Source organism: Strix uralensis, chromosome 8, assembly GCF_047716275.1.
Source record: "Strix uralensis isolate ZFMK-TIS-50842 chromosome 8, bStrUra1, whole genome shotgun sequence".
In the NCBI taxonomy this organism is placed as follows: domain Eukaryota; kingdom Metazoa; phylum Chordata; class Aves; order Strigiformes; family Strigidae; genus Strix; species Strix uralensis.
The window spans coordinates 13,773,517-13,788,953 of record NC_133979.1 but is presented as its reverse complement, the minus strand read 5'-3'; the positions used below and the strand labels follow the sequence as shown (position 1 = coordinate 13,788,953).

The following is a 15,437-nucleotide window of genomic DNA, read 5'->3' as shown; positions in this document are numbered from 1 at the left end:
CAGTGGGAATAGCTAACAAGCAGGAGAGTTGTAACAGCACAAATACAACAGTTTTAAGAACATTTGAAACTTCCACTTTGTAATTGTCTTTTCTTTGTTACACAAAATGATGTGCTAGCTCATACAGTTGTATCTAGAGCTATACCGCAGTTACACAAAATGATGTGCTTTCTTATGCAGTTGTATCTAGAACTATACCAAGCAATACTTTTAGGATATATTACTTTCCTTAAGAAATACTACTTGCATTATGAATACCTGAACAGACAATATCATAATTACTGTTAACTGTCAAATAGAATTGTATTACTTAAGAGGTGTACTGGTCTTGTCCCATTCTCTGTTTTCTGCTCTAGGACCATCTGACACCTAAATAGTACATTTGTGAGAATTTATGCTCTTTTTTTTCCCTCTCCTTTGCTGAAGATGAAACCACCTATTGAAACAATTTTCCACCATTTGTCATTTTCAGCCTTTCTAAATAACATGTAAAAGGTTTGATTCCATATTTAAAATTTTAAGTCTTCACATCATATGTCACTTGAACAGGTTTGTATAATCTGGAATTTGGGTAGATGGAAAAGGGAAGGTATGCCATTATGTACAAATGTGAATCTATTCATTATCATGGATATTATGACAGGTTTGTGGTGATACGCAGTTTGACACATTGAATGTTTAAAGATGAAAGGAATAGAAGGATAAGACTGAACTGATTTCTATTAAAAATGTTATTTTGAGATTCGGCAAGCTGAGTACTCTTACATTTCACCCTGAAGTCTGAAATACAGACAGTCAAACTGGATGTTTTAAACTTAGCTTTGAGTCTGAATTTACTTAAATCCAGTGTAGGTGATGATTCATCTCACCCAACTATATGAAAAGTTTAAAAATGGCGAAGGCTTGGGAAACAGCTTTCTAGTACCACAGAGGAGATTACTGAGAAGATAGAGCCAGGTTTTTTGTTGACGTAAATGATGCAGAAATAGGGGCAGCCCTGCCTGGGTATAAGAAGACATATTTTCACTGTATGGACAATTAAACACTGGAACAGGTTGCCCAGAGAAGTTGTGGAATATCTGCACTTGGACGTTTTCAAGACCCAGTTGGACAGTGTCCTGTGTAACTAAATCTGAATTTAGTCTTGATGTTCATTAGAGCAGGAGGTTGGACTAGATTGCCTCCCAAAGTCCTTTCCAACTTGGATGATTTTATGATTCTCATTCAGGCATTTTGTTTTATTTAATTTCTACTATTAATGACTGTAACTAGTTTTTGCCTGGTGTGATTTATTTTTTTTTAATCTCCTGTTAAATTAGAATTGCAATCCTGTTTTCTTATTTATGAGCAATTTGGTTTTATTTTAAGCAATAAGTGAGCAAGCAAGCAAATACAATTTTAATGGTTTCCGTCTTAGTATGTGAAACCATGTAACTGGAAACTGGGACATTAAGAATGTGATTTGATACCTCTCATTTGACCAGCCAAACTTAAATAATAATACCAATATATTATATCATATGTACAATACATAAAAATAGTGTATTTTAGTAACTAGAGCCTAACTGGAACATTCCAGCCTTACATAAGGCATAAATATGAACAGCATTCACACACAAGTACTAAAGCCAGAACAACCGCAAATATCGAGTCAGCTACTTTGTAGCTTAGATGGAAAACTTTTTTAATGCCCTAAAAGAATACCACAGAAAGAAGTGATACTAATACGTTGCATAGGCATATTCGGTTTTACATTAGATACACTTTTGACAATATATTCTTCAGATTTGCTGTGTCTGTAGGTGTATTTTAAATATTTTTTTCTGATTGTTTTGTTTACTTTTTTTTTAAGGTTTCCCAATGAGTGGATCATGATGAACATACTTTAGGGACTTGCCATAGTATGGCTGCTTCTCGATCTACTCGTGTTACAAGATCTACAGTGGGTTTAAATGGTTTGGATGAAAACTTTTGTGGTAGAACATTAAGAAACCGTAGTATTGCTCATCCAGAGGAAGTTTCACCCCATCCTCAAATACGATCAAGGTCACCAAAGAAGAGGCCAGAGTCTGTGCAAACTCAGAAGGGAAGCAGCGGTGGAAGAACTACTGATTTGAAACAACAGAGTGCTCGGGAATCATGGGTGAGCCCTAGAAAGAGGGGGCTGTCTGCTTCAGAAAAAGATAATGTTGATAAACAAACTGTGGAAAATTGTGAAAAAAAACAAGCAGAACCTGTTTCACCAGTCTTGAAAAGAATTAAGCGCTGTCTACGTTCAGAGGCACCCAACAGTTCAGAAGAAGACTTGCCTACTAAAACAGAGAAGGAATCATTGGAGCATAAAAGCTTAGTGTCGGACAATGATGCAGTCTCCACAGGGACTAAGCGAGCTTGTCGATGTCTTATATTGGATGATTGTGACAAAAGGGAAGTTAAAAAGGTGAATGTCTGTGCAGAAGGATTTAATAATTCTGCAATAGTTGACGAGATTGCAGGCTATCAGACTGTCAATGGAGTTGGTGAGAGAGACTCAAATTCTCTTAACTGTGATGACTGTCAGCTTGATGGGAACACTAAGCAAAACAGTGCTGGTTCCTGCATGCCCAAGGACAAAACAGTAGCAGAAAATGGAAACTCATTTGCCCATTCTTCGTTGTTGCTTAATAGCAGCAAGGAGGACAGTGTTGTAGACCATTATGTGCCTTGCACAAACTCCCAAGAACAGGTAAAGTTAGAGGACCACAAAATAATAAATGACTGCTTGCCTGAGGAGCATGCTAGTCAGGCATATGAGCCAGCTACAAGGTCCTTTTCTGAAATCCAGTCATCTTTGTTAAGGGATTCGGAGGAGGAGGTAGATGTTGTAGGAGATAGTAGTGCCTCTAAGGAACAGTGTGCTGAAAACACCAATAGCAACCCGAATACTCATCATGACAGTGCATCAATCTCAGGTGAACCTGAACCACATTCTTCAGTGCTGGACTGTGTTTCGGCTCAAATGACATCTATGTCGGAACTTCAAGAACACAGATATACATTGAGAACTTCACCACGGAGGGCTGCCCCTGCCAGAAGTAGCCCTACTAAAAATAACTCTCCTTGTAGAGAAAATGGACAGGTTGAGGAAAATAATCTTAGTCCCACTGAAAAGAATGTACCTGTAGGTATTAATAATATCAATGGATCTCCTAAAAAGTCTGAAGAAATTAAACAGAATGAAAAAGAGAGAAATTGTAATACGGGAGATCATGGGAGTGATGGACTAAGAAAGCCACTTTCTGAGGCTAGGCTTGTTGCTGGATATGTACCATCTGCCAAAGAGAGTGCCAACATCCACACTGCAGAGGATGATGAGGAAGAGCCTGATGTGTATTACTTTGAATCAGATCATGTGGCATTGAAACACAACAAAGAGTATGTGTAACTATGGTAACCATGAATTCTGCTTTTGTTTCTTACCAAAAATATATGAAATAATACGTATTTAAAGTACTTTGACAAAAATCTAAGTGCTTTATAATTTTCATACTCTTCAGTCTTCATTTTTCTTCCTTGTTTCTACCTCAAACAAAATTAAACTCTATTTAATATGCAGTATGGTACAGCAATGTGGTTTATACATTTCTAGCAATATGAATTCTTTAGCCAGAACTTGTTTTTTTTAAAAAAACACATCTGTTATTTTATCTAAAAAACTAGCTGAAAACAAATCCAAAGGAATTACAACCTTTAATCAGAGTTCAGTTACTTATCAGCATATCCAGTAGGCACAGCACATACAGCTTATGAAACGAGCATTCTGTTGTAGAATTTAAGCTTAGATACCTATTTTCAGAGTGTCATGGGAGAGATCTATCATTATTCGGTTAAGGAAGATAAATTGATCAAATGCAGCAATTTGAGAGCTTTCTCCAGAGTAAATTATATCTACATTGCTGTTTATGTTCATTAAATGTAAATATATATGTTCTAATTATTATTACAAAAGAACACTATCTTGTTTTCGTATTTCTCATCTGAATGTCTGTAAGTAGAACTGTGGTAATCATACATTTGTGGTAACTCTGAAAGAGGTTCTTGAAACAAAAGGGCAATTTTCTCAATGAAGAAAGTTTATCTGGAGAAAATTTGTCTTCAAGTGATATATTGGGCCAGAGTTTTTATTGCACAGTCTTTGTAACATTGTTTCGACTTCTGTGTTTTGCTGTTTATTAGATGTTCTACATTTTGTTGTGAGTACTGAAAGGCCAAATGCAGATGATCTTCAGTTTGCTTCATATGAAGAGTTAAACCATTGCTAGTAGTTTCTGTAAATGATCACAGCGCAATTATGAATATGGGTCACAAAGCACAGATGATTAAGCCAGCAGAAGTTTGACTGGGTTTTTTGGTATTAGAGTTGCATTATTTTTATAATGAAATCTTGCTCAGTATTGGATATGAATAAATTACTTTAATCAGAGAAAATAGTGAATTAGAGCATGGTTCAGACAAACTATGATTTCAAAATAATGATCGAATATCTGCAGCTTTAGCCATCGGCCCAAAGTGTATGGACACTTTTCCTGGTAGATAGAAAGAAGATTGCTGTTTCCTAAATTATAAATGGGACTGTTGTCTTTTGACGTTTTTTGGATCTTTTTATATCTGTATGTAGGGTGACTTTAGTAGTTATGTTTGTACAAAGATACATTAGCAATGTATCTTTTTGGTATTTATTAGGAAAAGAATGGTAAAGATAATACCACATTTTTAGATGTAGCCTCAATTTTTACTTTTCAAATTAAACGTGTCCGAAATGCACAGTTTTTAAAAATAAAAATCTGCAATTGAATGTAAATGCTGTAAAAATAACAGTAGTTTTTTCTATTCTTACAATTAAACACAGATCTAAGTTGTTCTTGAAAAATTCTGGGAACGTGCCCTAGCGTTGGCTTTTGAATATATACAATTGCTTTGAAGATACGACTAACTGTTGTTCAGATTGGCAGCCCGATTGTGAGAGCTTGTTAGGGGAGCTTTTGAAATTGCAACTAGGACTTGGTAGTTCGCTACCAACTTACTGCCTGAATGCAGAATTCCAAAATAAATTGCTGTTATTTTTATGCTATCGTATATTTCACTGATTTTTGGTGGCGAGGTAAAAGCTAGAATTCTCTTCTAGCTCAAGAAAGAATAATTTCTACTTTTCAGAAGGGAAGCATGGTACAGAAGGTAGTGTTAGCTGGAAATTTTTTTTCCCTTTAAAAAAATGTGGATATAATTGGAAAATTATGGGCAGTCTTGTTGTTGTTTATATTTGCAAGAAAGTAAATGTAGTATTCTGATGGTTCCTCATGGTAACAGGATCTTTCTAAAGAACTTAAGTCTATAGTTTGATATTTGAGTGCATTTGTCCTTTATCTGGAACTTTGTAGTTCAAGAGTTAATCAAATATGGTGCACTACATCCTTTTTCAAATTTTAAAAATACCAAAGCTCATTAGAGGATACACGTAATTCATGTGTTACAAGTCTTGAATAGTGTCTTAATTATACCCTTGTTTAATCTCATTTGGTGCTTATTTTCTAAAGTGTTAAAGAAAAAAAGTTTTTAGCAGAAATGTTCTCTCTGATGAGTCAGATGCAAAGAAATCCAGGGTTCCCATGCCGCCAGGTAAAGGCTATTCACTTTGCCTGTGATATTTCTGGCTAAGCACAGTATGCTGGTCTTCTGCTTATCAGATCTTCAAATGGTACGCAGCTTCGTTTTTCTGTCCTTCATCAGTTTGTGATTAAACTTGTGGATGATTTTTTCTTTGGTTTATATTTCTATTATCTTTTAAAAGCAAATTCGGAGAAACGTTAGCATCTTGGCTAGGTTGAGGAGGCAGATATCTCCGAGAAGGCATTAATATCATTCTTTGGATGTTCCACAGTGGAAAAAAAAGCTGTTTTCTTCTGTGTTGTAGAAGCAATTTGATATATCTGTAAACTTAGGTTATTTCTTGTTATATTACATAGCTTGATGACATAGACATTTATACAGCTGATTTTCCCTCTCCAAAAAATTATTGTAACATTGATAAAATATGAATATACCGAAACATTCAACAGCTGTTGTTAAGACTTGCTGTAAGAAAAATAACTAGATGTATACTGTGGTATTTTTGTATTAATTTTGATGCTTTTTAAATGTTGTCATGTTCACATATTTCTGGGAAAACTGGATGATACAATAATCATCACAGAAAGCAAATTACAGAATATTATTCAGAGAGAAGGCTGAAATGATGGATATTCCACAACCTCTTTCATAAAATAGATCTCTCCTACAAAGACAGATCGAGGATCTCTAAACAGAAGTTTTATTGCAACATAGACATTCATGTAGATAATAACAGACTGATCTAGGGGGTTGCATAATTGTAGAGTATTGTTAATGTTAATTTTTCTGTTATTACACAATTTGAATTTTTGTGTATTACAATTCCTCTCAGAAAAATATGGTTTGGTGCATATTTGAGAAATTTGCTTCTGTGTTCTAGCTCAGAAACCTTTGCATTTTCTCTTGAGATATTTTCATCAAAACTGAACTTGTTGATTTAAATCTTTTTACACTGTGTAATTTTATATGCTGTGCTTAGTGTTTTGCATATGTCTTTCCTCAGGAGCGTCTCATATCTCTTTGTACCTTTTTATAGTTTAATTCTTTCTTATAGTGCAGTAGCTTACTTGAATTTTTTATCTCATGCAATATTTTATTCTCAGTACGTTTTCCCTTTTGCCCAGTGTTTCATTTAGTGCACTTTTTTCTTTTGTTGTTCTTCCTCTCTACTTACTGTCTTCAGAGATTTGCAATGTTTGGCAGGTACTAGGTTGCATGTTAAACTTTTGTTTAACACTTAGCTCTGAGTTCTAGATGAAAATGTAATTGAGGAATTGAGTTTTGATGTGCATATAATGCATTATACAGTGTATTTCTAGGATCCTGTAAACTGTGGTTAGCTTTATAGGAACCACTTAGGCCTGTAGGAAAGCTCAGTGAAATGTAAGAATTATATATAAGCACTTGCCAGTAGACATTCAGCTGCAAGAGTTAGGACCTTACGTTTGTTCAGTAAATAGATATTTTAATGTATCTTTGGTTTCATTTATTACTTTATAATATTTAAAATCATAATAGCTGTACTGACATTTAAAGTGAAGACAGATTAAAATGAAATATTTTGATACATCTGTTAAAACCCAGTTTTGTGGATTCTTACCTACTGTGGGTTGTGTTGTTGCAGAGGCCTTGGAAAGACAGAGGGCTATGTAGGATCATACAATCAGATGTAATATATAATTGACAATCCATAATAATACTGTTGATGTCTTTGGATGCACTTTTAATATTATATGAATGTGAAAAAGAAAAGAAGCATCTGTGGCATTTCCTGTGGTAGAGCTTTATTCAGTCACAAATGTTTCTGCCTAATGAATTAGATTAAAACAGTTCTTTATAAAAGTTCATCTTACTGCACTTGACTTGTTAGAATCGGGTCTGGTGCACCTTGTTATACCAATTATTTGAGAACTGCCTTAAACAGAATCTTAAATTGTAACTCTAACATAATCCTGTAGGAGTCTTTTTCACTAAGGTGAACTTCTATTTTTACCTGCACCATGTTTTTTCCTTAACTGGATGACAACTAGTATTAAAAATTAAACTACTTTTCAATAATATATTTTAAGATAAAATCTCCATGTCTGTCTTCATATATATTGGGTAAGAATAAAAATACTACATCGTTTTGTAATTTATCCCCATATAGTCAGATATATGTCTCAGAATTAAGGTCACATTTATCACACAGTATAGATTTATTTTAATGTACAGATAAGTCAGATAATCTAATGTTCCTGTGTAGTGGTGTCATGTAGCTATGAGTAGCTAATACTATAGAACAAATTATCCTCCTATATTATTTTTAAGGACACCTTTGTCTTTGATTTTCCTATGAGACATACAATTTTAGTCTCAGAAGACTTTGATTGTTATGTTGTTTCATCTTAAAGAATAAAGGGAATTGTTATAAATCAAGTAAGTTACTTTTTGTAGTAGCAGTTTTAATCCATATTGGGGTCAAGAATGTTAGAGACAGCGACTATTCTGTAAGCATGTAACCTCTGAGTACTTTACAGAATATATCATCAACATAAAAGAATTGATGAAGTATGCATTTTTAGTGTTCAAGAATAATAGAAGTTAATTCTTTTAAAATGCATATATGCCATATATATTAGATTACAGTGTGTTTTAATTCATCCTTTGTTCCACACAGGAGCGGTGTGGCATACAGTGATATTTTTCTTAAACTACCTACTAAATATAAAACTTAAACATATGGACAATTGGTACTTTTTTCAAAGAGTAGTTTCTACTGTCTAGTAGATTGGTCTGTGTTCTTAGTAAGTAACAAAATTAAATCTACTTTAAGTAAAATTCTCATTTCATCTAGAAGTTGAATGCTGCAATTAGTTAATCTGCAAAACAGAAATATCAAGGAAATCAGAAACTTCTAATATGAGTTTCTGATCAACTGGAGTTTGGTATTGCAGATAATTGCGTTACTAAAACATTGTGATAGTGGGCTGATAATGGACATACAACCACATTTATTAATTAAATCCTTGTTATATTTTACAACAGCTTAAAATGTTAAGTATTTTGAGAATTTTTTACTGCCAGCATTATTATTTTATCATGTTTTATAAGATCATTTCTATCTGTAAGTACTTCTCAATGGAAAAGTTATAAGTTATACAAAATTATTGTGGGACTAAAGATTAAGGTTTTAATTACATGAGCTATTCAATAAACACTAAATAATAGAGTTCTTCATTTCCAAGAGAGAATGCCTTGGGCATGTGCTGCATCTGCTTTTCTCTGTCTGGTAATAGGCTTACTCTAGGAGCCATTAAATGTCAAGTACATTTGTCAAATTCGTTTTTCTTTCTCTGAACATAGTTATCTTACTGTCAACTGCAGCACAATCCTAGCGAACAGCACTGTCAAACATAGTGAAATCCTCATTTAAAGAATGCATCCTGTGGAAAACGAAGCTTGACTTCTTTCGGATTTGTGTCCTTTGCTCCTTGAATTCTCTTCTCTCCTGATTTGCCTGATACCTGCTTTTCTTTTTCTGCCTGTGCTCTCACCTCCAAGAGTCCTCTGTTGCAGCATCTTGTTCTGGAAGAGAGTGCGAACTCTCCAGCGCAGAGCTGCTTCCCTCCTGGCTGGCTTGGTAGTACATGTGGATATGTGTGCTCATGGATTGGCCGGAGAATGTGAAGAGTAACAGTTGAATTCTGCTTGCCTTTCTCTTGTGGAGACGGTAGTTACGGTGTCTTCCCCTTTCCAAACTGCCTGTTTGTAGAAAACATACAGAAACTCAACTTGTCTTTCCAACTTATCAGCATGGATCAGAAATCATGGGGGAGAAATGCACAAATTTTATGATAATAATAAACACAAACTTACTATTTTAATACAGAAAAAGGTAGAAACTTATTTTCATACCCATTCATTTGGAAATGCTTACCATTTCTAAGGATCCTCGTTAGTAAATTCATCTAAACCGGAAAATTAAGTATTAGTAAATAATAAAAATCATTTTGAGGTGTAGGAAATATCAGTTGAAAAAAAAAATGCCATAGGAAATTCATGGTCCAGATTTAAAAAAAAAAGAGAAACCCAAGAAAAGTAATGTATTCACCCAACACAGCTGTGTGGAGAGTAATGCTCTGGCTGTGTTTTTGGCTATGCACACAGGGGACACTTAACAAAAGCGGTAGTAGTAAAGTGTGGTTATACCAGTTATACCGATGTAAAGTATGTCTGGTGGGACAGGAAACAAATTTTATTACCATAATTGCCTGCTTGGTAGGGAGGTACAAGTATTTCACTAAAATACTAGTAAGCATAATGATGCCACCAAGAAAAGGACAGTGACTGGCACATGGTGTGAGAGTGCAGGTATCTCTACTCTTCAGTTTTAACTAACCTAGCTCGAAATAACTCCATTACCAGTCTTAAGTATTTGTTCTGGTCTTACATGAAGTTTTCACAGCATCATGAACTACAAAACTCACTGGCAGTATCTTTTAGAAAGGAATTGCATGAGCAGTATGTATTAATGTTTGTTTTAGTCTCAGCAATAAGTTCTAATCAAGATAGGTGTTTCTTTGGTACTAGAAAGTACTTACATGCTATTTTGAGAGGAGGAAAGATCCTAATTTTGGTTTCCTTTACTTTTTGTTCTTGGTAGGAATAGCAAGCTGATTCATAATTTTTCATTATTGCACATCTTTATTTTGTTTTGCATGGTCCAAGGTGAAGATGTGCTGTTGTTCTGTATAACAACTTTTGAAAGTTTTATGCTTTCTAAGCCAAGGATCAATTCTGTGTGTCCATGGTATATTATCATAGTGAGTACTAATAAAAATAAACATTTTACTAATTTTCTGCTGTATTTCTAACTTCTCTTCCCCTTCTCTAGCCAAAAAAAATTCAGTGATTCTTTGTGTTGCTGTTAGAACAGTCAGCTTCTCATGATTGCATATCATGTTCTTGTAATTCAATTATAGTCTTCGATATTACTATAACAGAATACTTGAGGGAATATGTTAATTTGCTCCTACAGCAAGAATATACACCTGAATAATCAGGGGGCTTCTTCCTTGGGTTTTAATGAAAACCTGTATAAACTAACATCGAGTGAGTCAAAGAAGTCCAGTAGTCAGTGTTGCCAACTTTCTCTGATTTTTTTGTTCACAGGATTTCTGTACAGTTGGGTCAGTTTTATGGTAACAGGGGTTGCCCCTATTTTTTTTCTGAAAGAAAGCTCCTTCTGAATGGTTGCTTTCCCCAACATCTTTTTAGAGAAGAATACCTAAGCAGAGATACTTGGAGGAATCTTTGTGGTATTTTCTCTCAGTAAAGGAGTTGGGACCATTCTCATTAGAGATGATGAGAAGGGAGGAGAAAGAGTTGGGGATGTACTGTCAGTCTTCCTTTCTGTGCCCTTTCTGAGGAAAACAATTTTACTGCCATTTCCTTGTGTCACTCCAAGCCTTGAAAATAGAGGAATGACAGGGACCTATATCTTCTTCCTTACCAAATGTGACTGTCCTGCAGGCAAATACTTTAGAAAGTGCTGTTAAAGGAAGATCAAAAGACTATATTAAAATGTGTTAACTGGGAGAGGATTGATGGATGATGTTTTAAACTTTCATGTTGACAGGACTGAAGCAAGTTACATGTTTGTTTAGAGGCACAGAGATGTAATTGCTACTAAAAATTTTTAAAACTTGCTGGAAATGTGGATATTTGATAAAGGTGCTTTTGCACAGCTAATATTAAATCCTGGTGAGTGTGGTGGACAGCTCTTGACAAGAATGAAGCCTATAGAAATATATGTGGGCATTCTGTTTCTGGGGCAGCTAAGGAATTAAGAAAGAAAAGGACATCACAAGTTCATAACCAATAAAATACTGTTCAGATGCTTGAAATATAGTTTGGAGCTGTGAAAGTTAGAAGGAAGGTGAAATTAGAGTGAAAAATGGCTCTTTTGCATCCACGTAAAAGACTGTAGTAGGGTTTTCTGTTTTGGTTTAGCATTTGTTGGCTTTTTAAGATGTCCTTTTTAAAAAAAAAAAAGCACTTTTTGGCTTAATTCTGCTTTGTTTTAAATATTTATGTATTATAGCCTGAGGCTGGCATTCAGAAATAGCGCTTTTTGTTCACTGGAGAAGTCACTTAATGTATACTTTAGTTGTTTCATGTATAAAATGGAAATGCAGTTTAATTACTTATCTCAGAAGTCTTTTCAAAGATCTGAAGTATGAGTATTAAATATGGATAAAGTGCAGTAAATTATGTGTAAAGAGGTTAAGCTAGAGTGGAAAACAATTTCATAATGAGTTGCAGAATTGGCTATAAGTAGATTACCTTGGTCATAGTATCTAAGCATTAGGTACGTAAAATCCTACCATATGCTGCTTTCTTCAGGCAGAGGTGTTTTGTAAGTCCTGACAGGAGTTGATATATGCCCTTAAACTCTTTTCTGTTTCTGAAGGGAAATCAAAGAAGGGCCGCTCTTCCCTAGTGCAGTAACAGATTTTTTTAAAGCTCAGATGCACATTGGAGTACTTTGAGAGAAACTCTACAGTGTCAAAATTCCTGTATCATGACACTGGCAAAGATTTCAGGCCAAGCTTAAAAGCTGGAAGCATTATCTGGTATTTATGAACTGAAACAAACAAACCCACAAACAAAACAGAACAAAACACTACTTTTAAATGAGAAGATTGTGTTTGATCTGATTTAAAGATTTCTCCAGGAAGCCAGTCTCTTATTACAGCTGCCTTGGATTGACTAGGAAATCCTAAGTGCAATTAATGTTTCCCTTTTCCTACAGTAGTTTGCACTCTTATATTGTAACATGTTTCATATCCAATACTTTCTTAGCTTAGCATCTAATAAGGGGTTTTTTTTTGAGTTGCTGTTAGTAGACCAAAATCCAGAGTGATAAATGACTTGAGAGCAGGTTTTAATCTGTACTTTGCTAGAGTGCCAGTAGATGGCAATAAAACAAAGACTTGCTCAAATCCTCACGGTTACTGATACATACCGATTTTGTGTCACAGCTCTTGGAAATACAAAAAATAGCTTTTCTTTATAAAGTAGATATTTTTTCTACATATATCTTAGCCGTATTTTGTTATGAGAAGTGTATACTCCTTCACTTAAATCCTACCTGCTCAAGAAATAATCAGTATTTTTAATATAAAATTAAATTATAGTACACAGGTTTTTACCTTCTAATCCCCAAAATTGATGTTACTATACTTTTTATCATATGTGAACTGTAGATGTGCTGTTAGTCTTGGGAGTAGAAAGTGATGACCACCAGCTGCACAGCATTTTATCAGTTGAGATGATAAGTTTCTTCTTTTTAATTAGGCACTAAAGTATATGTTTTTGCAAGGTACTAAATGATCATTGTAAGGCAAGTATAGTTGACAAAGTAACTTCTTATATTTTAAGTAATTTCTGTGAGCATCCAAACAATTACAGGGAACTCTGCTGATTTTATTACATAAATTGCAAATAATTTCTTTCTAGTTTTCCATTGTTAATCAGTGTCACCTCTGTCACCTGTTAGCTTTATAGAACTACTTTATGTATTCTCAACTTTTACAAAATACTGAATAGAGTTGCATTAGTGATCTAACAATGATAAATATTTAAATAAAGGGGAAAATTATCATTGTGATAATAATGCAAGTGTTTTAGATCTGTATATGATTCATGCTAAAAGCAAATAATAAACATTAAGCTCTGTGTTTGTAAGATTGAATACTATGTGAAAATTTGAGGCAGTCAAAGTTGCATGAGTTTTTATATGTAAAAGTAAATGTGAAAATATTCATTATATCATTACTTCAGAGGTGATTATGTAAATTTGAAAAAGATTATATAAGGACTAAACTTTCGACTGGCAAGGGCCTCCTTCCATTTATTTTCATTTGAGGAGAGAGTAGAAGTGATACTGCTTCAAAGGTGAGAAAATGCCTTATAATTATGTTGGAATGTTAGATAAGTCCAACAAATAGTGCACAGCACTGTTTTGAGATACCTCTTGCTCATTTCAAGTTTGTGTGTAAATGTACTTTGGATGAAGACACTTAAGATGAAAATTCTTCTTTTTTATGGATAAGACCAGTGGCAGAAAATTTTCTCATGTGTTCCTAAATGTTTGAGCATTAAGACTTTGTAGGGGGCTTATCTTTAGAGGAGGCTTGGCATTTTTGTGGTGTTTGGTTAATGTTACCAACAGCCACTTATATGTCTGCCCCTTACATTGTCCAACAGGACAAAACTGATGCTTCACATTTATTTACCAGAATTTAACTGAAAAACTTCACTTATTTATTTTATTCCATCCACTAATTTGAATTAGCTACCCAAAAGTTAAAATCTTCATTTTGTAGTATCAGTTTCTCACTTCACTCATTCACTTAAGGTTCAAAGTACAGTACATTGTTCTTTCGAAGGGAGAAGAAACCTTCAGAAACCACAGAGGGACTAGCCTCTGTGACTGAATCAGTCTTACTGTAATACTGAGATGAATTTATTTTAAAATGCTGAATGACATGGCCTCTTGTACAGGCTAGTGTTAAGTCATTTAATCTAAAAAAATAAGAGCAAACTTAAGAAATACCCCGTTCTTAAGTCAGATTGACTCCATATATATATATCTATCTCGCTTTCTAAAGCTTGTGGTTAGTTCCTGATGCAAAGAACATAAAACCTGTGATGTAACTGTGTACTTAGATCTGGAAATGTAAATAGTGTTATGACAGGACAGAAAGATTGAGGGGGAAAAAAAGCATCTTGAAAGTAGATCTCAGAAAACTGGATCAAAATGGAAATTGGTCACATTAAGGTACTAGCTGTGCTGTTTTCAAGCTTTATCATAGACAAGAGAGGAGGCTGCTGTGTCCCTAATCACTATTAGAACAAGATTCATGGTAATGAATAGTGTAATAAATAATTGCTTATGGCAGGACTTCAGAAATACGACTCTGCTATGTGATAATTATTTTATGGAGCAATCCAAAAGAGTGGAGTAGTTATCACTGCAGCAGAAGAACTGAATCAGCAGGAATCCCTGCTGATCAGTATCAATCTTTAAAAAGTGGCTTTCCTTTTTTTAAATATTGGTCCCTCAGAAATCCATGTTAATGGAGGTTTTTCAGCATAGAGATACTGAAACTGTTTCTGTACTGTACTGAATTATTCAAGTGTTCTTCTGGAAGATTCCTGGCAATTAAGATGATTTAAGAAATTACAAGAAATTGCAATACTGGGACTGTAGAAACAAGGAAATACTTACTGTAGAATGAAAATTTTCCTGAAAAGAAAACTGCTTTGGGTTTTGTATGTGCTAACAATTTAGTAGTTAGAACTGAGAAAAGTGTAACTTCAGTCAGTGCAAGAGATATGACTGACTATGAGTTTACTCAAATTACGCATTTTTAGTTGTAGGAGTTTGTTTTGTTTTGGCAGAGGATGTGAGATAACTTTCCTTGGTAATTCCCCACAGATCTTACAGAGAAAATTATGTAACTGTAGCTGGATAATTTTGAGATGGTTGTTCTTTGATTGCCTCATTGAAGGATGGAGCCAGTTTTGCAGCATAGTGAGTGAGGTTCCAGTTACTTTCTCTTTACCTTCATAAGACTTTTTCAGTTTTGGAGAATCTTAGCACAACTGCAGGACGTAGTTTGAATCATGATTGCTGTGCTTATTTACAAAAAACCTTGGAAGAGGGATGATAAAATGGTTAGCCACTTTTTTTTTTCTTTAATAGCCCTGGAAATTATGCACAGTGTCTTTTGCTTAATGCG

At 34.4% G+C, this 15,437-nt stretch overlaps 1 protein-coding gene across 4 annotated transcripts in view; it reads left to right on the top strand.

Moving 5' to 3' along the window:
- Positions 1-15,437, top strand: part of ZZZ3 (zinc finger ZZ-type containing 3) — a 61,971-nt gene that overhangs the window by 27,361 nt on the left and 19,173 nt on the right. For all 4 annotated transcript variants that reach the window (XM_074876321.1, XM_074876322.1, XM_074876323.1 and 1 more), the window contains exon 3: positions 1,853-3,414. In XM_074876321.1, the coding sequence (XP_074732422.1) occupies positions 1,904-3,414 (1,511 nt within the window). In that variant the 5' untranslated portion in view covers positions 1,853-1,903. The remainder of the gene's footprint in view (positions 1-1,852; positions 3,415-15,437) is intronic.